Genomic DNA, 24421 nt, shown 5'->3' with positions numbered 1-24421 from the left:
AAAACAAGAGCACCCTCTAGTGTCAAGCCCATTGCAGTCAGCTGCAGTACAGTAAAAGCTATTTTGTGCTATTATCCCAAGGAGCTCCCCTTAGATGACACTAAATTGGCTCTTTGTGTTGCTGCACATTTTTAAAAGAAAATGCTAAATTAATCTACTGAATATTTGAAAATACAAGCACAGCACTCATTTTAGTACGTGGAGGCCTATTTTGTCCTGAAATCAAACAAAATCTGAGCTGTTTATAAATAGCCTCAATAGTACATTACATATTATCCTAGCAAACATTTTCCTGTTCTTGATCACTAGCCAGTGACCGCTGCAGGAGGGTGTGAGCATGAGGTATGGATCAAGTTTGGGAGTGATGCCCATTATGATACAACAGACTGCTGATACTTGAAGGGCAATTTATCTCTTCCCAATCGGCAGGTAAAGAACAGGGAAGCAGTTAAAATGGAGCAGCTCCACATCCTGCTGTTCCCATGATTCCCCATTTTATCATCACTGGCTTTGGTGGCAGAAGAGGCTCCCGTTGGACTCTGGCAGGAAGCCTAATTAATAAATGCAAATCAGAGCCAGGTGAAGCAGTCAAGAAGTCAGCAAAGCCCTCCAAGACAAGTTGAAAAAATTTAGCGGGACCAGGAGGTGTAGGAGTGCTCCTCTGGGCCCCACAAGGAAAATCTGAGCCTCTGCTGGCCTAGGATCCACCCCCTCCCCACCTGCGAGAATCCCGCAACATCCTCTGTCCTGGACTTACCGTGCTGCCGGTAGCCTTCTCTCGGTGCGGGCAGGCGGCCACCGATCTGCCCGAACTTCATTGACGCCCGAACAGCTGCCGCATTCTGCCCAAAACGGTGGTTTATATATGGTTAGAAATTGTTGAAAAGCTCTTAGGATCTGGGCGTCACTGGCAAAGCAAGCATTTACAATTAACCGCACTCTGAAGTGGCCTAGCTAAGAGTCAACCATGTCAGTGTGGATTTGGAGTCACGTACAGGCCAGACCGGGTAAGGACGGCAGGTTTTCTTCGCTAAAAGACATTAGTGAACTAGTTGGGCTTTTAGGACAATCTGATAGCTTCATGGTCACTTTTACTGATACCTGATTTTTTTTTTTAAAAAGCTGAATTTAAATTCTTAAACTGCCATGATGGGATTTGAACTCACGTTCTCTAAATTATCAAGGACTGATGCTGCCAAAAGAGATGGGAATTATATCGAACCTCTTGCAGCAGCAGTAATTCCTGGTAACTGCCTCATGTAGAACATACAAAGTGGGTAAACTTGTGAGAGACTGTTGTAGGTCACAGAAGGCACATATTTTTAAAAACTAAGCTTTTATTAAAGCACATTTACACAGGAGCTGCTGAGCAGGCATTTTGTACTGCAGAAGAATCCAAATAAATGCATAATTAATTGGCAATAAGGCTCAGTTATATTGTGTGTGGTATAAACGTGGATGAATAGAAAGGAATGGGCAGGCACCCTTTTTTGATGTGCTTGGATCAGATATATATTTCTCTCAATTCTGCTGTGCCAGCTTTCATTAGCCTACTGTGACATTATATGGCGCAATATTAAATTAAATTTGGAGGCTCTTGCATGAATCCTAGACAACCATCAGAATAGCTCTATCTCGTATCTTTCTTTTCCTTTTCTTCTCTTTGAATCTCTCTGTTGCATCAGCAAAAAAGGTCACATCTTCTTTAGCTTCTATCTCCCGTTGTAAAAACTGCAGTCCAGCTATATTAAAACCAGTGACATCCTGTCACAGAAGAACAGAAACAGAAATGGAAAAACAGTGAAGTGAAGATTTCAAATGTATTTATAAGATAGCCATGCCATTTTCAATCTGATTAACAAGTGGCACTAGTGATGAATTTCCAATCCCCTCGACGCCTTGCACCCCAACAGCATGCGCTAAACACACGATATATGCGACAGGCTCAGTGAAATATTACGTGTGATTGAACCTGCAACCCAAAAGGTGTGAGGTAACAAACTACCCTTACACCATAAGTGAAATATTAGTTTTAAGATACCCCGCTACAAAGTCAGAGTAACTTTATTCTATGCGTGTGCACACATGAAAGGGAGAGAAAACCATAGCTTTGTAATCAAATATATATTTATTAAACTATACATAGTTTACTGATTATTGACCCAATTATTCACACTGTTTTCTGGATCTTGCTCCATTGGTCAGTCCTGGGTGATCTAACCCAAGTGTCTGATATCTGCCTGCAGCTGCTTGGTCTGTTTCCTGTAATGCATTATTTTTTGCATTGTGCTTCATCTCTCCCTTGTTAGTTGCCTTACTTGATTTTAAACAATACTTAGGTTTTGCCAGACTGAGCACGGACTACTTCTGCAGTAAATGCCTCGGAAGTGATGCGCTTTTTGTTTCCCCTCTACTGAATAAATTACTATTAATAAAAATATCCACAAAATGCTAGCCTAGTATGTGAATGATTAAGATGCCCCTTTCACGGTCCAAAACATAACAATAATACTTTATTGGGGATTTTTTTAAACAATGACCCGTAATTTGCGGTCAGCGGCGAAGCAAAGTAAGCTTTGCGCAAAGATCTCACGATCTCTGTGGCGAGAAGTTCAGCTTATCCGATGCGTAACTGAAATCAACACAAGTTAATGGGGATTCCTAGCAAAGAGCTGCTGTGACATCAACAAACTGTCTAAGCAGCCCATCAAAATGCAGAATTCTCACAGACAGTGAACCAGGAAGAGAGTAAACTCCTTTGATTCTAACTTTAAAAAAAATGTTACAGAGAGCAATACAAAGATTGGGGCTCTCACATGGGGAAAAGGTAAACCTGAAATAAAGATGAACAAACTGTGCGAGGTCCACTGCACAGCATGTGGAGGAGCAGTGAATGACAGTCCGCAACTTCAGGATTTCCACATTGGGCAGTGCATGCGCTAAATCCAGAAGTTGTGGTCAGCTTCAAAGGCAAAATGACAGCGAACACCGCCAGTTCGCCATCATCAGGACCGCAAATTCCGGGCCATTGTTCACAACATTGTCACGCTTTTCTAGAATTTTTTATTTTTTTTGATAAATACTTGGTTAAAATATTTAAACAGCTTTGTTAAAAATGTATTAAGATTATTTATTTGTAACAGTTTCAAACTTGGCAGAATCACCAAGTGAAACAAATCCTTCCAGGAGCACAATGAAACTTCCTTACGGCATTCGCCAGCACAACAGATTGTTCATAGTTCCTCATGAATAGAAAATGCTATTGTTTAACATTGCTTGCTTTATGAATTTTCTGCATGGCTTCCTGATTAAAAAAAAAAGGTTTATGTTAAAACATCCCATTATAATTTTGTTCCTGCATGAAATTAGTATGCTCATTGTAGAACTTAGGTTTTTTTTGGGACTTCTTAGTTGTCAACAGGTTCGTTGTTACTCATTTACCTTGGAATTTACTATATTTATGTTCATTAACTATTGGTTAGCTACAGAAGAACAGCAACCGTACCTTTATTTCATTGATCTTTCCTACTGTGTTTTTTCTCAAACTGTCAATAACTGTAAGGAGCATCTGATTACTTGTGATCTGTCCAAAATGAATTCTGATGGAAAAAAAATAGTAGAATTATACAACCAGTTGATTACGTTTTGTACTGTTGGTGTCCAGTTTTATTTTTATACTCAGTTTTAAAATTTAGTACCAAAAGGACAGCCAACCTGCTACCAGGTGCAGTGCGGAAAGAGTTAAACTGACATCGCTGGCAGTTTCACTGAATGGTGTAATAAAGACCATACTTTGCAGTAGTAAGCTTTTTTCTAAGTTGCTGAATTGGCAGTTGATAGTCGGATGTGGAAACCATAAGAGGCCTAAGAGGATGTAAGTTCTGTTCTGGCAGGAAAGTAAAGCAATGAGAGAGGCCTAGAGAGGCAGGAAAGGAGGACAATGAGTACCCCATCTGGCATAAACAAAGGTCTTAGGTGCAACAACAGCTTGGGGGATAACGGCCGATAATAAAGGCAGTACTTTAATGTAACGCGGCATAGGCAACCAATCAGTGAAGATGCATGTGGGCCGGGATCCAATCAGGTGGCCGGAATGAATTGTGCATGAGATGGCCATGTGTATTGTAATGTATAAGAGTGTAGTGTTTGCTGTGGCAATTTGGAAAGGTCTGGCTAAGACAGAGCAGACTGTTTCCCTACCGGTGCAATAAAGACAACTTGTCTATCGATCAAAAACCTTGTGTCAAGTGTTGGTTTAAAATACTCCACAACACAGGTACCTGCCAATGATAGGAGTGGCCCAAATTGACTTATTCTGATTTTGTTTCCCTCCTTCTCTATGGGGAAGCAGACAGCCTCCACTCTCTACCTCTCCTGGATGGCATGGCTGAGATTATGAACTTCCTGTGGGGAACTGTTGACACAACTGTCGAAGAATAAAGTTACTTTAGCCTAACTGTGCCTTAACTCCAACCTCAAAACAGTATCTCTACTGACTAGTATCAGTTTTTCCCCACATTGTACATCTCCCATCTTTGTACCCCTGCTAATCACTGAAAAGTTATGGGCAGGATTCACACTCACTATGAGCTATACTGTGCGTACTTCATTTACAAACATTATAGATAAAGAGATCTTTTCACCTCAGCCATCTCCACTAAATTCAAATCTAGTTCCAGAAATAAAAGGACAGTGTTCTCCATCTTTTATTTGAACTTGTATGCCCATACTGGATGTGATTTTCCATCTGTTGGCCAGACCATAGGTTAAAGATTGGATTGAACTTTGTGTAAACTCTCGCTGGGAGAAGAAAATTGCTTGCACCAGCAATGACTCATCGAAAGACAATTCAACAAAAAAAGCTATTCAAGCCAACCCATTCCCCCTTTTCCTCCTAAAATAAAGAACCTAAAGGAATAAGGTGGTTAACTTTTCTGGTGGTAGCGGGGCAGGGGAAGGGGATCAAAATGATTTTGTCTGAATACCTACCTGAGCAAGAAGAAAAGGCAGCGGCAAATGAGTTCAACCTCTAGAGAAAGTTGAATGTATTCATTAAATAAAGTGAGCAGGTCAGGAGTGTAGGAAAATGGTAGGACAAGCAGCGATTCCTCCATCTCACTAGAAAAGATCCAAGACAAACAAATGAGCAAAAAATGTACACATTTTAAATTGCAAGTGTGCACAGTTCAAAATTTGTTTCCTATATTTCCCTTAATTTTATGACTATTCAACCTCCACCAGTTCAAACCACTGGTGAATATTTACAAACACTGTTATTGCCGTGATACCAGAATGTATGTGATAATTCTCTGGGATTAAGAAAAGGATTAAAGTGGACTATATTTATCATATATGGGTTAACTAAATGCTCAATAAAATAAACCAACAAATCTCCCAGTCCAGTAGCAGTTTTACAAGTGCAAGTCTACAATGAATAATGGCCTGGATTTTGCTGTGAGCGGAGAAGGAACGGCTTTTGTCGTTCACCTCAAGTAGAGTGGCCTAGAGACCTATCCTGGGCTTGTCAGCAGAGATTTCTAGTAATCGGGCGTCTGTTCCAGTGCGGAGCCCTCTACAAGGTATCTGTGGTGTCTTGTGAGGAGAGAAAGCAACAGGGAGGCTCTTCAACCAATCAGGTTGAAAAATCCTCACTGAGACATGCAAACTGCAAAGCAGGAAGTAAAAAACAGGAAATATAAATTACATTTAAATCACTGTACAGGAAGCAAAATAAAAGATTGGGACATACACATGGGATGAAGGGAGAGACATAAAAGAGAAAGAAAAAAAAAATTTAATTTTAATTTTTTTAAAAATCTGCAACATTAATTTTCTTCTGAGGGAATGAGACTCCACACTTATAAAATTATTTTTTCAGCACCAGAGAGGTTGTTCAGCAGTAATTATCACTTATTACGCCATTACAAACTTTCTCCTGATTGCACTCACTCTAACCTTTTCATCCGTCTTTAGTGCGAGACGAGTGGGTAATTACCCTAAGTTCACACCATTAGTGATTTCTGTGCAGATTTTGTCGGCGAAGATGGCAACAGCGCAGCCTGTGGAGGAGCAGGGTATCACCGACAGCAACTTCCTGATTTCTGCATTTAACTGTGCATGTGCGGACGCCAGAAGTTGCTGTCAGTTTTACCGTGGAATAACAGCGAGCACAGACAGCCTCGCTGTTATTAATACAGCAAAATCCGGGCCATTAATTCACTCTATGGTAGCAAGCTGAAGATGTCACAGTAGTTCAATCCTGTTGCTAAGCCAACAGAGATGCAGAACCATCTGGGGATATAGAGAGTGGAGTTGAGGTGTCTCCTGCCATTGTGTTGCATTTGGACTAGAAGGACTCGGAATTTGGCTGATCAAGAACAGAACAAACAAAGCCAGCACAACATGCTGATTTGATGCCCTCCATCACCACCAAAAAAAATGTATATTACGACAATTGTATGCACTACAAACTTTTCATAGGACAATAGAATTGGGTCAACTAAAAAATATACATGTGGTGCAAACTGGAACACAACTACAACTGTTGTACTGGGTTTGGAGACAAGCCGAAATAACTCAATGGACGTTAGTTTTTCTGCAGTTTTGGGTTATGAAAGCAGTGACAGTAATAGCTATATACTATTGTGACTAAATTAAAGAATGAACTTGCAATTATATAGGGCTTTTCGTGAACTCAGGATATTCTAAAGCGTATCAGAGCCAGAGAGAAATGACCAGGTAATAATTTTTGTGATGTTGGTTGAAGGATAAATATTGGCCAGGACCCCAGGACAACTTCCCTGTTCTTCGAAAAGTACCATAGGATCTTATATGTTCACCTGAGAGGGAAGAAAGGCCTTCAGAGTAATGTCTCATCCAAAGGACAGCACACCTCTGACAATGCAGCACTCCCTCAGTACTGCACTGGAGTGTCAGCCTGGATTATATGCTTACATCTCTGCCGTGGGGCTTGAACCCACAACCTTCTGACTCAGAGGCAAAAGTGCATCTGATTCAGAAGTTTGTGGGTTTAATTTGCTACAAGTTTGATGTGAATGTCCAGATTAAATTGCTACTCACCTTGATTTGACTTTTCGAATAACATCCAAGACATAGCGGGAGGGCTGAGAAAAATGTAATAAATTACTTAAACACCAAAACCAGCCAACACATAAAATGATTAAATATCACAGCAGCTGAATTCTACTTGCTTTAAGCATTCTGTGATTCAATTGCCATTTTTCTTTCATGAATAGTTTAAATTGCTTTAAAATTACTTTTCCCATTGCTAGAAACAACATAAATAATAAAATAGTTTGGACCTGACAATTTCCTTTCAGGCCTAAATAACTACTACACTTGAAACAAATTATTATAGTAGAGTAGCACTGCTTCCAAATACACAAATTAAAGGAAATGTCCTTTACTAAAAAATAGGGTAACTGGAGCTATGTATTTTAACCGGTTGTAGCAGAACCTTGATGTAATACTCCTCCAAAGACAACATAAAAATGAATGTAATAATACTTTTAAAAAGTAACAAAACGTTAACTATAAGGCGTCACAAGCACCTATCTTTTAAGAGAGATTGCAGTCGGTGCTAAGAGTGTTGAGTTACTAGCCTAGCTTTTCCAGCCCCATCCGCCAGATTATAACAGATATGGGCTGGGACGGGCTGGTAATGGGCTCAAGGATGTGTGCTCTACCTTCCGCCCACTTTTTTCACAGGGTGGGCCCAGTGGTACAAAATGTGCATGCCCACACATGGCCGTGCAAATGACATGCCAATGAGGAAAACGTGGCCTCTGCAGCGATTTCTGTCACTTGCCCAGTTTGACTGCTGGACGTAGGGGCTGCCTGTTAGACCCCAGTATGCAACGTTCAATGGTCACAGCACAGGGCTCGGAGGAATAATTGGCAAGGGGCCTCAGAGCACAATCATGCACAGGTTCCAGCAGCATCATGAAAAACGTGGGGAGAAAATTGTCCTCAGACTGTGCTGCTTCTTCCTCCTGCTGCAGCAGACCCCTGCCTTCTGAAATAGGGGCACACAGGGACACGATGGAGTGCGTCCTTGAGCACATCTCCATCTCTGTTCGCCTCAGATATGCCGGAAAGCCAGGGGGTATCCTGCCCTACTGAAGGTGCCATTTGCCCCAAAATCGGAAGGTCTTTAATTTTTTTATTATTGTCCATCCCTAACTGCCCTCGAGAAGGTGGTGGTGAGCCGCCTTCTTGAACCACTGCAGTCCGTGTAGTGACGGTACTCCCACAGTGCCGTTAGGGGGATGAGGAAGAATGTCTTCTCTCAGGGGTTCGTGAATCTTTGGAATTCTGTACCCGGAGAGCTGTGGAGGCGGAGATTGACAGACATTTGAACTACAAGGGAGTCAAGGGGTATGGGGAAGAGAGCGGGAAAGTGGTGTTGAGGCCAAGATTGGATCAGCCATGATCTTATTGAATGGCGGAGCAGGCTCGAGGGGCCGATTGGCCTACTCCTGCTCCTGTTTCTTATGTTATGTAGGGAGGGAGTTCTAGGATTTTGACCCAGCAACTATGAAGGAACAGCGATATATTTCCAAGTCAGGATGGTGTGTGTGACTTGGAGGGGAACTTGGAGGTGATGGTGTTCCCATGCACCTGCTGCCCTTATCCTTCTAGGTGGAAGAGGTCGCGGGTTTGGGAGGTGCTGTCGAAGAAGCCTTGGCGAGTTGATGCAGTGCATCTTGTAGATGGTACACACTGCAGCCACGGTGCGCTGGTGGTGGAGGGAGTGAATGTTTAAGGTGGTGGATGGGGTGCCAATCAAGCGGGCTACTTTGTCCTGGATGGTGTCGAGCTTTTGGAGCTGCACTCATCCAGGCAAGTGGAGTGTATTCCATCACACTCCTGATTTGTGCCTTGTAGATGGTGGAAAGGCTTTGGGGAGTCAGGAGGTGAGACACTCGCCACAGAATACCCAGCCTCTGACCTGCTCTTGTAGCCACAGTATTTATGTGGCTGGTTTAGTTAAGTTTGTGGTCAATGGCAACCCCCAGAATGTTGATGTTAGGGGATTCGGCAATGGTAATGCCATTGAATGTCATGGGGCAGTGGTTAGACACTCTCTTGGTGGAGATAGTTATTGCCTAGCACTTCTGTGGTGCGAATGTTACTTGCCACTTATCAGCCCAAGCCTGAATGTCAGCCAGGTCTTGCTGCATGCGGGCACAGACTGCTTCATTATCTGAGGAGTCGCGAATGAAACTGAACACTGTGTGGTCATCAGCGAACATCCCCACTTCTGACCTTATAATGGAGGGAAGGTCATTGATGAAGCAGCTGAAGATGGTTGGGCCTAGGGCACTGCCCTGAGGAACTACTGCAGCGATGTCCTGGGGCTGAGATGATTGGCCTCGAACAACCACAACTATCTTCCTTTGTGCTAGGTATAACTCCAGCCAATGGAGAGTCTTTCCCGATTCCCATTGACTTCAGTTTTACTAGGGCTCCTTGATGACACACTCGATCAAAATGCTGCCTTGATGTCAAGGGCAGTCACTCTCACCTCTGGAATTCAGCTCTTTTGTCTATGTTTGGACCAAGGCTGTAATGAGCTCTGGAGCCAAGTGGTCCTGGCGGAACCCAAACTGAGCATTGGTGAGGAGGTTTTTGGCGAGTAAGTGCCGTTTGATAGCACCGTCGACGACACCTTCCATCACTTTGCTGATGATTGAGAGTAGAGTGATGGGGCGGTAATTGGCCGGATTGCATTTGTCCTGCTTTTTGTGGGCAGGACATACCTGGGTAGTTTTCCACATTGTCGGGTAGATGCCAGTGTTGTAGCTGTACTGGAACAGCTTGGCTAGAGGCGCGGCTAGTTCTGGAGCACAAGCCTTTATCACGACAGCCGGATATTGTCGGGGCCCATAGCCTTTGCTGTATCCAGTGCACTCAGTCATTTCTTGATATCACGTGGAGTGAATCGAATTTGCTGAAGACTGGCTTCTGTGATGGCGGAGACCTCAGGAGTAGGCCGTGATGGATCATCCACTCGGCACTTCTGGCTGAAGATGGTTGCAAATGCTTCAGCCTTGTCTTTTGCACTCACGTGTTGGGCTCCACCATCATGGAGGATGGGGATGTTCATGGAGCCTCCTCTGCCCATTAATTGTTTAATTGTCCACCACCATTCACGACTGGATGTGGCAGGACGGCAGAGCTTTGATCTGATCCGTTGGTTGTGAAATCGCTTAGCTCTGTCTATAGCATGTTGCTTCCATTGTTTAGCATGCATGTAGTCCTGTGTTGCAGCTTCCCCAGATTGGCACCTCATTTTTAGGTACGCCTGGTGCTGCTCCTGGCATGCTCTTCTGCACTCCTCATTCAACCAGGGTTGGTCACCTGGCTTGATGGTAATGGAAGAGTGAAGGATATGCCGGGCCATGAGGTTACAGATTGTGGAGGAATACAATTTTGCTAGTGCTGATGGCCCACAGCCCCTCATGGATGCTAGATCTGTTCTGAATTTATCCCATTTAGCACGGTGGTAGTGCCACACAACACGATGGAGGGTGTCCTTAATGTGAAGACGAGACTTTGTCTCCACAAGGACTATGTGGTGGTCACTGCTACCAATACTGTCATGGACAGATGCATCTGCGACAGATAGATTGGTGAGGAGGAGGTCAAGTAGGTTTTCCCCTCGGGTTGGTTTTCTCACCACCTGTCACAGACCCAGTCTGGCAGCTATGTCCTTCAGGACTTGGCCAGCTCGGTCAGTAGTGGTGCTACCAAGCCACTCTTGGTGATGGACATTGAAGTCCCCCACCCAGACTCCATTCTGCGCCCTTGTTACTCTCAGTGCTTCTTCCAAGTGGTGTTCAACATGGCGGAAGACTGATTCATCAGCTGAGGGAGGTTGGTAGATGGTAATCTGCAGGAGGTTTCCTTGCCCACGCTTGACCTGATGCCTTGCGACTTCATGAGGTCCGGAGTCAATGTTGAGGACTCCCAGCGCCGCTCCCTCCCGTATACCACTGTGCCACCACCCCTGGTTGGTCTGTCCTTCCGGTGGGACAGGACATACCCAGGGATTGTGATGGAGGAGTCTGGGACATTGGCAGAAAGGTATGATTCTGTTAGTATGTCTGTGGGACAGCTCTCCCAACTTTCGCACAAATCCCCAGAGGGGGACTTTGCAGGGTCGACTGGGCCATTGTCGTGGCCAAAGCTGGCACCGAGTTGTATGCTGGGTGGTCCGTCCGGTTTTATTCTTATTATGGTTGCAGGTTACCACATTGCTGTGGGTCTGGAGTCACATCTAGGCCAGACCAGGTAAGGACGGCAGATTTCCTTCCCTAAAGGACATTAGTGAACCAGATGGGTTTTTACGACAAACCGATAGTTTCATGGTCACCATTACTGATACTAGCTTTTTATTCCAGATTTATTTAATTAACTGAATTTAAATTCAACAGCTGCCGTGGTGGGATTTGAACTCACGTCTCTGGATTATTAGTCGAGGCCTCTGGATTACTAGCCCAGTAACTTAACCAATATGCTACCGTTCCCGTTGTGGACTATATCTTGATCTTGCATGAGGATTAAGTCTACAAAATAACTCAAATCTATGATGTAGACTGTTAAATCGCATAGCGTTTACAAACTGGAACAAAAATGGTAAACAACCGGGAAGAATTAGAACTACTTACAGAGATGTTTCCATATGCGGCCAGTATCGGGTTAGTAGGTGGTGGCAACTGGGAAGGATAAAGATCATATAAATTACCTTCCAAATAGCCAACGCCAACAAGCTGATCAAATGCCAGAGTGAGACCGGTAAGGCTGTTAAACTGAGGATATTACATTATATAATGCAATGAGATCATCATACCCCATTCTCTGACAAAGTTCTGATGAAAGGCTATATCTGAAATGTTAATTTTTTTCTTTGCAGATGCTGCCTGACCTGCTGAGTGTTTCCAGCATTTTCTGTTTTTGTTTCTGATTTCTAGCATTGGCAGTATTTTTTTAATTCCCTATCTCTGATTTAAGCATCGCTCATTTTGTCCTGTATTATACTTGTTTCCATTAACAAGCTTCACCAGAAGCTACTCTAGGGAAAAACCTGTAACTATATAATCTATTTCTTGAAAATGAAGACACTATCACTTTTACAACATTGGATGTACAAAAACATCCAATGATTCACTAAGAAAAACAATGCAAATACTAGAAATCCAAAATAAAAACAGCAAAATGCTGGAAGTAAACAGGTCTGATAAACAGGTCAGGCAAATCTGCAAAGAGGAAAACAAAATAATGCAAACATTTTGGGTGTACATTCTTCTTCAGGAAAACTGTACGAAAAGTAAGCATTGCAGTGAGATTGGGGGAAAAAAAAGAGCTAAAGCGGGAGGTGAAGAAGTAACAGATAAACCAATCACATAGAAGTAGTTAATGGTCTGAATGGCCTCCTTAATAGAAAATGGTTAGATGATCTAAAAGATCAGTGAGGTGATGAAAAGAAACTGAGGGAACAAAAGAACGTGTAAATAGTTAAGAGGGTGAAAAGGCATAGCAGAGAGCCACACAAAAGCGGAGAAAATATATTTATTTTGTACTCTATCCATTTCGTATTTGAAGATTTCCCACTGCTGATCTGTTGACCTGTTTGCTAACATTTCTGCCCAGTTAATGTGGGCCAGCTCCCCCTTTACCTCACTGAAGTTTACCTTTTTCCAGTCCATCACCCTTATCTTTAGCTCTTCATTATCCTTTTATATTCTTACATTGAACATAACCATGTTCTGGTCACTATTTCCTAATGGTTCTCCTACTCACAACACTTATTTGCGCCACTTCATTTCCCAAAACTAAAGACAAGTGTAGCTTTGTTAAAAAAATGCCAGTTTTTGTTCAAAATTAAGGATGAGATGGAAGATCTGCTTAATCCTATAACACCATTACATGGCAATAGGGGGAACTTCCGCTTAGATTCAAGCTATCCAATCATAGAACTGAATTTTTGGTTCTGACTGGTTGATAGGATATACAAATCTAATCTGTCCAATCAGATGATTGGCTGTCAGGCCAAGTTGTTTGGGGAAACGCTGATAAACACGGCGGTGACGGTCTTAGTGACTCGGAGTATATTCCAGAACTGCTAATCACTGAGCTGGTTAGCATTCATATTACATTGCTTTAGCAAATAGTTGTGCTAGATGGCTATACAGTACAAGGAACTATGTAATCACAATATGAAAATGCCCAACCTTTTTGCCTGCAAGTTTACAAGCTTGTCTGTGCTCCTCCAGTTTCTTGGTCTCTTCCCTGTACAGTTCAATTGCTTCCATGATACGCTCAGCCTGTCAAGAACATTCAACAACTGAGAACAGTGGGGCCCACGGTGCTCATTTTAAAACATACAAGAGTATTCTGTCAATTTAGTCATACATTATTGGTTCTACACACTTACAGCTTTAACAGTTTCTATAGTCTTCCTCCCAGCTAAGCCTGCTTCCCCTTCCTTCTCTCCAGGAACCTGTAAAGTGAAAAGTAATTTCAGTGAAAACTCCTTTGTAGTATTGTTTCATAAACGTTAGACGGACAGGTCCTATAATAACTATCCAGACCTCACAGTCAGATAAATAGATAACAGATGGAAAAATGGTGATATGACATGAATCTTCCAGCAAGAGAAACTGTTTTCGTAGACACTTTAGATCTAATTCTGCAATTCTACTCATTACACATAGGGTTACAGAGGAGCAATATAAACATCTCCCACTTGAATTCAGCAGCTAACACGATCAGCTAGTTCTGTAAACAATCAGTGCAGCCACTTCCAAGGATCAAATCCAGTAAGAAGCACGAACATCCATCGAAGCCCGCCTATATTGGTATCATTATGTTCAAGGTTGTTAGCAAGACTTCCAATGGAGTATCGTAAAGAATAGATACTTCATAATAAGATATACTTTTAAAAACTGTTCAAATTAATTATGAAGTACTGGTCGCTCTCCCACGATGTTGCATATAGTCTTCAGGTGAAGTAGGGTTACTGAGCGGGGGATAACTGGACCAGGGTACAGAGACAGAAGATTTTAATAGATTATAGATGGGTGAAGCTTACAGGTTTGTCCTCAACTCTGACTATGCAACTGGCTGTGATTTCCAATGGAACATTATAAAAGGCACATTATGAGGCTGCTCTGTTAGTGAGGCACTCACCACTGGTTTATCTTCTTTTGCCACACTCTCTTCGAATTCAGCTTCCCTTTGCTATGGGAAAAGAGTTCATCAATAGTTAATTCACACAATGCAAAAATTCTAAACAAATAACATGCTCTTAAATACACAACTGGCAGCTTAATTCTCCCTATAACTTGCAGGGAAATTTTGAAGGGTCTGCCTCAAACTTTAGAATAGTTATTGCAGTACACTTAAGACTGGATCTCCCTCTTCTGACCCCTACAGGGTTGGGTGGGACTTCGGCCACTGTCCCAATCCTGCCAGCATCCCAGCCCAGTTTCCTGCAAGTAGCCCAATGGACAGAAATCTCCAAGCCCAAAGCCTTTAGCAGGGGTGGGGGCAAAATGGAGGGCGAGTAGGCTACTACAAAGCCCACTCCCTCTATCAGTAAACCTCAGGGTCTTTCTACCATTACACCAGGGACTACCACTAGGGATCACTTGAGGGCATTGAGTCAACCACATAGTGTGTGTCTGGAGTCCCATGTAGGCCAGACTGACGAGGGGTGGCAGTTTCTCGTTCATCAAGGACATTAGTGAACCAGTTGGGTTTTTACAACAATCTGGCAACTTTCATGGCTTCTTGGTGCCAGCTCATAAATTACCACATTTATTGAACTCAATTTCACAACTTGCCAAGGTGGGATTTGAACTCTCAACTTCTAATTTGCTAATCCAGCACCATAAGCCCTGAACCCTCTCTAAGGGGCAGAATTTATGCTGGGTAGGACCTGGTTCCAGTTCTATCCATCCAGTCATAGCCAGAGAGTCATCCGCAATGGCTTCTCTTCCCGCTCCCGCACCATTACCTCTGGAGTCCCCCAATGATTTATCCTTGGCTCCCACCTATTTCTCATCTACATGCTACCCCTTGGCGACATCATCAAAACACAACATTAGGTTCCACATGTACACTGAGGTCACCCAGCTCTGCCTCACTACCACCTCTCTCAACCCCCTCCACTGCCTCAGATTTGTCACACTGCTTGTCCGACATTCTGTATTGGATTAACAGAAATTTTCTCCAACTAAACATTGGACAGACCGAAGCCATTGTCTTTGGTCCCCACCACAAACTCCGTTCCCTAGCCACTGACTCCAGCCCTGTCTGAGGCTGAACCAGACTGTTCGCAACCTTGGTTAACCTACTTGACCCTGAGATAAGCTTCTGACCCCATTTCCGCTCCATCGCCAAGAGTGCTCACTTCCACCTCCATAACATCGCCCATACCTCAGCTCATCTGCTGCTGAAACTCTCATCCATGCCTTTGTTACCTTCCAAGACCTCTGCACACCTCTAATTCTGACCTCTTGCACATTCGTTTTTAATCGCTCCATTATTGGCGGCAGTGTCTTCAGCTGCCTAGGCCCTAAGCTCTGGAATTCTCTCCCTAAACCGCTCTGTCTCTCTACCACTCTCCTCTTTTAAGACACTCCTTAAACCCTACCTCTTTAACCAAGTTTTTGGTCACCTGTCCTAATATCTCCGTGTGGCTCGGTATCAAGTTTTGTTTGATATTGCTCTTGTGAAGCACCTTGGGACATTTTACTAAGTTAATGGCACTGTATAAATGCAAGTTGTTGTTGTTTTATGAACCTATTCCCAAAAGGAACTGCGTTGAAACATGGCTGAACTGAATTTGAGAAGTCTCAACCCAGTTCCCCAATAGCATAGGCTCACAGCCAACAGACAAAGGATACTTCCATCCCATCAGCCTGGCTATATTTGAACCCATCTTCCAGAAGTGAATGGCCAATGGTTTCTCCACTAAACCTTCCAATCTTCCTTGGGAATTTGCTAGCCTGAGAATATACATGTACCCTCGTGCTCTGCTCCTTCACAGGCCTATTTTAACTAAATCTCAATAGCTTGCTTCTCCCTCCAACAACAATTAAAGACACATTACCATTTCTCTCTCTTCCTCCAGGACGATTGGCTCTCTTGTTCGCTCCCACAGTCGTAGAGATTTATCGTGAGAGGAAGAAACTATGTGATCGCCATTAGAGCTGATAGCCAGACACCAGACCTCCCCGTGATGTCCCTGTGTGGAGAACAAAAAAACCCACATAATAACCAGACCTGATCAGGCAGGCTTTACAAATCGATAAAGAACCTGAAAACAGTCACAAATTGTAAACAATTACCAGGAGTATACACATCTAAAGATGCTGTAATACAGAAACTAATTTATGTGGACATACCAATCTATATTTACAATAATGATGCTGGGATAACTCTTGCTGGTTCTATCCTTTCCCTTCCCCTTAAGCTGAGCCACTCCACTTCCACAAAATATTCTGCCTGACTGATTCATTCACAATCTAGTAAATCGCAGATATTAAGTTATTTTCCTTTTGCAAATTTTTGAAGTTTTTAAACTTTTCCTATCTTCCTCTCTTCACTCTCCCAAGCCTGTGCTGATGCTGATCTGCAAACAACTAGTGTAAGAGGCCCATGGTAGTTGTCCCTCTGAATTTCCCTTTGTCCCTGTGGAAAGCACCTGACCTCCACCTTGTACCTCTTCATGACAAGAAGCCAAGACTGGCAAATATCCTTGTTGACAAACCCGTATCGTTCCGCTATGAAGTGATGAACTGTTGCGCTAACCCCGCCCCTCATTTAAAACAAAGTTAATTTTAAAAAACGTTGCTAGCAAGGCCAGCATTTATTGCCCATCCCTAATTCCCCTTCAGAAGGTGGTGGTGAGCCACCTTCTTGAACCTCTGCAGTCCGTGTGGTGAAGGTACTCCCGCAGTGCTGTTAGGGAGGGAGTTCCAGGATTTTGACCCAGCGACGATGAAGGAACAGCGATATATTTCCAAGTCAGGATAGTGACTTGGAGGGGAACTTGGAGGTGATGGTGTTCCCATGCGCCTGCTACCCTTGTCCTTCGAGGTGGAAGAGGTCGTGGGTTTGGGAGGTGCTGCCGAAGAAGCCTTGGCGAGTTGCTGCAGTGCATCTTGTAGATGGTACACACTGCAGCCATGTGCTGGTGGTGGAGGGAGTGAATGTTTAAGGTGGTGGATGGGGTGACAATCAAGCGGGCTTTGTCCTGGATGGTGTCAAGCTTCTCGAGTGTTGTTGGAGCTGCACTCATCCAGGCAAGTGGAGTCACTGAACAAAAAAAGTGAACAACAATGCTGCATATCTGATGGGTGCAATCAATTTAACAGGAAAACAGGAATTTGATCAATGATAGAAAATGAATGTAGAAAAATTATTAAAATATGTAGATTTTGAAGTGTTTTACTCTGCAGCACCAACCCATGAACTATTTTGCTACTTGGTAACTAGTTTTGAGTGTGAATTCAAAGCAAGAATTCCTTTTCTTGCTGTACAGTTATTTAAATGGTGATGATAGACTTTGTAATTATTAGAACAAATATACAGAAAAGGTTTTCCAAAGAGCACCACCGCCACTTACAGATGGAAAAACAAGTTACTAACTTCCACCTTAAGACCACACTCCTGACGGCTTGCAGAGGCCGACGTTCCTTTAGCTGAAGTTATACTCACTTCCAGTGTCTGAATATGCTCAAACTTGTCAGCATCCCACTGTTTGATCTTCCGGTCTTTCCCAGCAGTAAAGAAGAGGTGAGTTTTTGCTACAAACTTCAAATGCATGACGCTGTAGGGAAACAGGCCAGGTAAAAAATATCAGTATTTGGGTCACTGGTTTTGCTAAGAAACTGTCTTTTCCTCAGCATTTATCTAGAATTTACTTATATTTATTCATTTTTTTGTATGTGCAATACTAAAATTGTACATATGACTGCAGAGTTCTGCAAGTGCTGTGTTTAATCTATGCTGACTACACAACAGAGAATACCACATGCTTGGCACAATCCAATCAGGTTCAGGGGATAAATTCCATAAAATGTACAAGGAAGCCATCTTACTGCTCTGGATTAGATATTTTCTATGTCCTTTTTGTTTAAAAAACACTGTGCATATTTTGCTATATTTTTTAACCTACATTGCATTACTTATTATTTTTTTGTTCTCACCATCCCTTCTTCTTCTAGCCCTAGTGTCCTGCTCTGCCTCCCAGGGTCCTTTCTGCTGCCTGATCCCACTCCAGCCCCCAGTATGCCTGAGGAAAACTGCTTCAGCATTAAATACATTCCAGTATGCTGAAACTTCCATGTGTATATTAACTGTGTTCCTTCATACTGAAGGAAGTGATCAATTAAAACATATTCCTGTTAAATGCATCTCGGTTATTAAATGCGTACCAGTTTTTCATAAGTACATTCCATTTGTAAAATGAATGTGCCCCATATGCATATTAAATGCGATTCCATTATTAAATGGGTTCCAGTTGTATGTTAAGTACATTCCAGCTGGATATTAAATGCATTCTAGTTCTAAATATTCAATGTGTTCATTGCATATTAAATGTAGATCAATTTATAATTTAATATGTTCCAGTTGTATTTCAATACACTCCTTCAAACTGAAATTTTAAAATTCAAGTAACATAATCATTCAATGTGTTCACAATAGGCTGATTATTCTGCCTTTACTCCCCCCCCCCAAACTCCACTGCAAAATCACCTCCATTACATCTATAACTCTCTGTTCCCATTGTGAACTTGTAACTACTTCAGCTGTTCTTTATACGGAAAATTAAAGTTGTAACCATTTAAAAGTTAAAGCAACTGAAACCATTTAAATGTTCATTCACACTGAAAGTTTAAACAACTTCAAGTAGAACTCTAAAATTTTACAGTTCCAGTAATTATAACCATTTGAAACATTCCAAACAGTTCTTTCATTGTATCCTATTCAGGACTTTCATCCTCAGTTATCCTTTACTATCATGTATTTCTTTTGATGCTTTTATTATACATTTCCCAGTATTCAAATTTAAAAGATATTCTTTTACAAAATGTTTTGTTGTGGCAGAGCCACCAAGGGACTCTTATATCGACGTACATAATTATCTGTAACAGAATTAATCTGTACCTGTATTCGTTTTACTACATGTAAATAGCGCGGTCCCTAGAGGGTTAAGACCAAACGCGATGACGTCACCACGTGGGTCACGTGACGTTCCCAATGGCGGGAAACGTGATGACGTCAGAGAGAGGAGCTCTCTCTCTCAGTCCTCGTGGAGCCAGCATTGAGCATAGACCTGTTTGTTAGTTCTCCTGTGTTTGATTGTTACTTCTGCAAAACAGTATTAAACTTCGTTTGGTTAACAGACGGACTCGATCTCAGTCTTTTGATTAGGAATCTGACAATTCCTACAGTGGTGACCCCGAACTTTCGCGAACGATCTTCGCGGAGGAAGCGACGCGCAACGAGATGATGGAAGCGAACGCGGTGGCTTTGAAGCTCCCTCAGTTCTGGGAACAACAGGCGGCCTCCTGGTTCGTGCAAGCGGAAGCTCAATTTGACCTTCGAAACATCGTGGCGGATCAGACCCGTTACCTCTACGTGGTCTCCGCACTCGACGGCTCCACGGCTTCAAGGATCATCAACCTGCTTGAAAACCCCCCGGTTGATGGCAAGTACGAAATGCTAAAAGCGCGGTTAATTCAGGTTTTCGGCCTCACGAAGGCGGAACGCACATGCCGTTTACTTATGCTGCCCGGGTTAGGCGACTCCAAGCCATCGGAGTTAATGTGCCAGATGCTCACACTCCTTGGCTCCGAACCGCAATGCTTCCTCTTTCGAGAGTTGTTTTTGAGCCAATTGACCGAGCAGGTACAGGCAGCCCTCGCAAGATCGGATGCTACGGATTGCGTCGCACTTGCCGTGTTTGGTTAACAGACTGACTCGATCTCAGTCTTTTGATTAGGAATCTGACAATTCCTACATTGTAAATATTCCCATTGGAATATTTACCGTACAATTCACTTTTTCCAGGTCAGGCAGCATCTGTGGAGAGAGAGCGTTAACGTTTCAGGTTGATGACCTTCGACCTGAAACGTTAATTCCGTTTCTCTCTCCACAGATGCTGCCTGACCTGCTGAGTATTTCCAGCATTTCTGTTTCTGTTTCAGACTTCCGAGGTATTTTGCCTCTATCACTTTTTCCAGATATCACTTCCAACATTTCATCCTCTTCACCTCACCAAACACCACTTACTTCTCCACAAAAATATACATCAGAAACAGAATAGCAAGACTAACATAGACTAGCCCCAACTGATGCCCAACAAATGTACGTCTAAGCTCAGCCTGAAAAGAGTAATGCCAACACAATTCTTAAGTCCTCTATTGCAAATAAGCTGTGCACCACATTTCACAATGTCCACAACATGGGATACAAATGATATCCATTCAAATAACACTGACTAATGCAGGTTCATTATAAAAGATGTAATAGCAGAGCACTTGGAAAGCAGTGACTGGATCGGACAAAGTCAACATGGATTTACAAAAGGTAAATCATGCTTGATTAATCTACTGGAATTTTTTGAGGATGTAACTGGTAAAATAGATAAGGGAGAACCAGTGGATGTGGTGTATTTGGACTTTCAGAAGGCTTTCGATAAGGTCCCGCATAAGAGATTAGCGTGCAAAATTAAGGCACATGGGATTGGGGGCAAGGTATTGACTTGGATAGAGAACTGGCTGGCGGACAGAAAGCAAAGAGTTGGAATAAACGGGTCGTTTTCCGAGTGGCAGGCAGTGACTAGTGGGGTACCGCAAGGATCGGTCCTAGGACCCCAGCTGTTCACAATATATATTAATGATCTGGACGAGGGAATTGGATGTAATATCTCCAAATTTGCAGACGACACAAAGCTGGGTGGGAGGGTATGCTGTGAGGAGGATGTCGTGAAACTCCAGTACGACTTGGACAGGTTGGGTGATTGGGCAGAAACATGGCAAATGCACTATAATGTGGATAAATGTGAGGTTATCCACTTTGGTGGCAAAAACAGGAAGGCAGATTATTATTTGAATGGCAATAGATTGGGAGAAGGGGAAATACAAAGAGACCTGGGTGTTCTTGTGCACCAGTCGCTGAAGGTAAGCATGCAGGTGCAGCAGGCGGTTAAGAAGGCAAATGGTATGTTGGCCTTCGTAGCAAGAGGGTTCGAGTGCAAGAACAAGGATGTCTTGCTGCAGTTATACAGGGCCTTGGTGAGACCCACCTTGAGTATTGTGTGCAGTTTTGGTCGCCTTACCTGAGGAAGGACGTTCTTGCTATGGAAGGAGTGCAGCGAAGATTCACCAGGCTGATACCTGGGATGGCAGGAATGACGTATGAGGAGAGATTGTGTCGATTGGGCTTATACTCACTGGAGTTTAGAAGATTGAGAGGGGATCTCATCGAAACCTATAAAATTCTGTCAGGCCTGGACAGACTAGATGCAGGAAGGATGTTTCTGATGGCCGGGGAGTCCAGAACCAGGGGTCATAGTCTAAGGATAAGGGGTAAGCCATTTAGGACTGAAATGAGGAGGAATTTCTTCACCCAGAGAGTGGTGAACCTGTGGAATTCTCTGCCACAGAGGGCGGTGGAGGCCAGTTCATTAAGTATATTCAAGAAAGAGTTGGATATATTTCTTAAGGCTAAAGGGATCAAGGGATATGGGGAGAAGGCAGGGACGGGGTACTGAATTTGGATGATCAGCCATGATCTCATCGAATGGCGGAGCAGGCTCGAAGGGCCGAATGGCCTACTCCTGCTCCTATCTTCTATCTATGTTTCTACAATGCCCCCATTGTAACCAGTGTTGGGAATTAATCTAAAGTTATGAATCATGATATTGTTGTCTTTATACTGATTATCACATGAATAAGCTGAGACGAGACTTTGACTCAATTTCCCACGACAATCAGACGCAGCAACAATAATAATGGTTACCAAAATCAGTCTTTGGGATGAGGCCTCAACTGGTTTTGAGGCCATTAGCTGCTGTTCCTCCTATGATCTCATGAAGGAGATACTGGCAGCAGTGCACTTACGTCCGTTGGAAAATTTAAACGTACCTGTCGTCATGAGCAAAGAGAGACTTGTGACAGTCACCGAATTCTAATCCCCAAATCTTCACGTTCCTGTCAGCTGAACCAGTTGCTATCAGCGCGCTGTCCTACAAATATAGAAAGAACAGTGATGTAAAAACAAAGCAGCAGAAAAGATCAGAGAAAGGAGAATCTAGAAACAGAAAAAGTTCATATCGATAAAGAGGTTGCTTGGCAATCCTCACAAATCATTGAGCTAATCCAAGAAGATCCCTCTCACCAGAAAGACAAGAAATACATCGTGCCAGATCAATAACATCTGCCCCCAAAATAAATGTCAGGCCCACTACTATATGTACTTACAGATAAGGTGTTCCACGTACAAGATATCAATCCTGCTTGCTAGCCAAATTTTTTTTGTTTTACGATTTTCAATGGCAGAAGCAGCCCACATTTACCTTGCTTTGACTTTATGAAAAATCCAATTCCTTCATATTTATGGAGTTAGAAGTAACCATATTCCAAAATGACATGAGATAAATAATGCCAAAATTGCCCCCAATGTTTTGAAATAATTTGTTCTTCTTTTATTCTGCAACATACACTAATACTGAACAGATGGCACGAAGGTGAACAAACTTACATAAGAGATATCCATGCAGAGCACGGGTAGCTTGTGTCCATAAAGAGACAGGAAAAACTGCAGACATAAAACAAAAAGAAGAAATATTAGAACTGGCCATTTTCTTTTTTGATCACATTATGTGCTTTGATTGGCCTTTCACACTAGTGGTGAAAAACGATCCTTTAAAAAAAAAGCCAGCTTACATAAGTTTAAAATTTCCTGCACCAAGCAACTGGAAACATCTACACACATTTACCAACACTGCCTGGTTTCTGCAGCATCTCGGAGCCACTGCCAAAACAACACAAATTACATTTTTCATTTTTCTTCAACCATAAAATCAACACATTTTCATTTATCTTCCCATATTGTGCTGCTATTTATGATCTGATCTGCATCATGTATTTTCACAGTATCACTTGGAGCAAACCACAGGATGGAATACTGGCCTGTTCCTCAGAGGATTTAAAGGCATTAGATAACTCCAAAATTTGCCATTGATGCAGAGATTTAGGGTGCATTTACACGTGTCGGCTGTGGCTCAGTGGGTAGCACAGTCGCCTCTGAGTCAGAAGGTTGTGGGTTCAAGTCCCACTCCAGGGACTTGTGCACATAAAGCTAGGCTGACATTCCATTCCAGTGCAGTGCTGAGGGTGTGCTGCACTGTCGGAGGTGCTGTCTTTCAGATGAGATGTTAAACCGAGGCCCCGTCTGCTCTCTCAGGTGGATGTAAAAGATCCCAAGGCACTATTTCGAAGGGGAGCAGGGGAATTATCCCCGGTGTCCTGGCCAATATTTATCCCTCAAATCACATAACAAAAACAGACTATCTGGTCATTATCACATTGCTGTTTGTGGGAGCTTGCTGTGCGCAAATTGGCTGCCGCGTTCCCCACATTACAACAGTGACTACACTCCAAAAGTACTTAATTGGCTGTAAAGCATTTTGAGATGTCTGGTGATCATGAAAGGCGCTATATAAATGCAAGTTTTTCTTTCTTACAGGTTTAGCATCAGTGCAAAGTGTGTTTGGCTTTGCTGGATTAGGTGTCAAAGCCCAAACTGGCTCTGAAGTGAAGTGGAGTGACACTACCTCCTGCAGTCTCACGTTGCTTTGTTCCAGTGTCAGGTTGGGCTCGGACTCTAGGTGATATTGCATAAAGGTGGCAGGCTTCCTTTCCTGAAGGACATTAGTGAACCAGTTGGATTTTTACAACAAACCAGAAGCTTTCAAGTTTATTTTTATGTTAGCTTAGAAATGACCAATTTGCCATGGCAGGATTTGAACCTGGGTTGTTAATCTGGTGCAATAACTAATAGGCTGCTATACCCACTTAACTTTGTGTAATAATACAAAATTAAGAACAGGCCATGCTATCTCAGATCAGTGGCTTAGCTTATCTTTCTTTGGAGGAAACAGTTGTGGAAGCAAATTCAATAGTAACTTTCAAAAGGGCTATGGGGAAAGAGCAGGGGAGTGGGACTAATTGGATAGCTCGACCATGACCGGCCAAATGGCCTCCTTCTGTGCTGTATCATGCATCATACTATGGAGGGGCGCACGTGTGTAACAAACATTTTGCTTATAAGTACTTTTTGAAATAAATACGGCCCCCATCATGGCTACTTGATCTTA

At 42.9% G+C, this 24421-nt stretch overlaps 1 protein-coding gene across 6 annotated transcripts in view; it reads right to left on the bottom strand.

Moving 5' to 3' along the window:
• Positions 1-1319: 1319 nt before the first annotated feature.
• Positions 1320-24421, bottom strand: part of wdr3 (WD repeat domain 3) — a 79341-nt gene continuing 56239 nt past the window's right edge. For 5 of the 6 annotated variants that reach the window (XM_086006785.1, XM_086006784.1, XM_086006788.1 and 2 more), the window contains exons 16-27: positions 22804-22860; positions 22188-22288; positions 17752-17863; positions 16142-16276; positions 14215-14265; positions 13460-13525; positions 13257-13349; positions 11694-11741; positions 7081-7124; positions 4990-5118; positions 3506-3599; positions 1320-1764 (exon numbers count right to left, since the gene is read on the bottom strand). In XM_086006785.1, the coding sequence (XP_085862911.1) occupies positions 1609-1764; positions 3506-3599; positions 4990-5118; positions 7081-7124; positions 11694-11741; positions 13257-13349; positions 13460-13525; positions 14215-14265; positions 16142-16276; positions 17752-17863; positions 22188-22288; positions 22804-22860 (1086 nt within the window). In that variant the 3' untranslated portion in view covers positions 1320-1608. The other variant, XM_086006790.1, reaches the window with a different exon arrangement.

The sequence above is a fragment of the Somniosus microcephalus genome, chromosome 14, assembly GCF_052327205.1.
Source record: "Somniosus microcephalus isolate GS21.2 chromosome 14, FLI_Smic_1.0, whole genome shotgun sequence".
Taxonomy (NCBI): Eukaryota; Metazoa; Chordata; class Chondrichthyes; order Squaliformes; family Somniosidae; genus Somniosus; species Somniosus microcephalus.
This window is presented reverse-complemented; position numbering and strand designations above follow the sequence as displayed.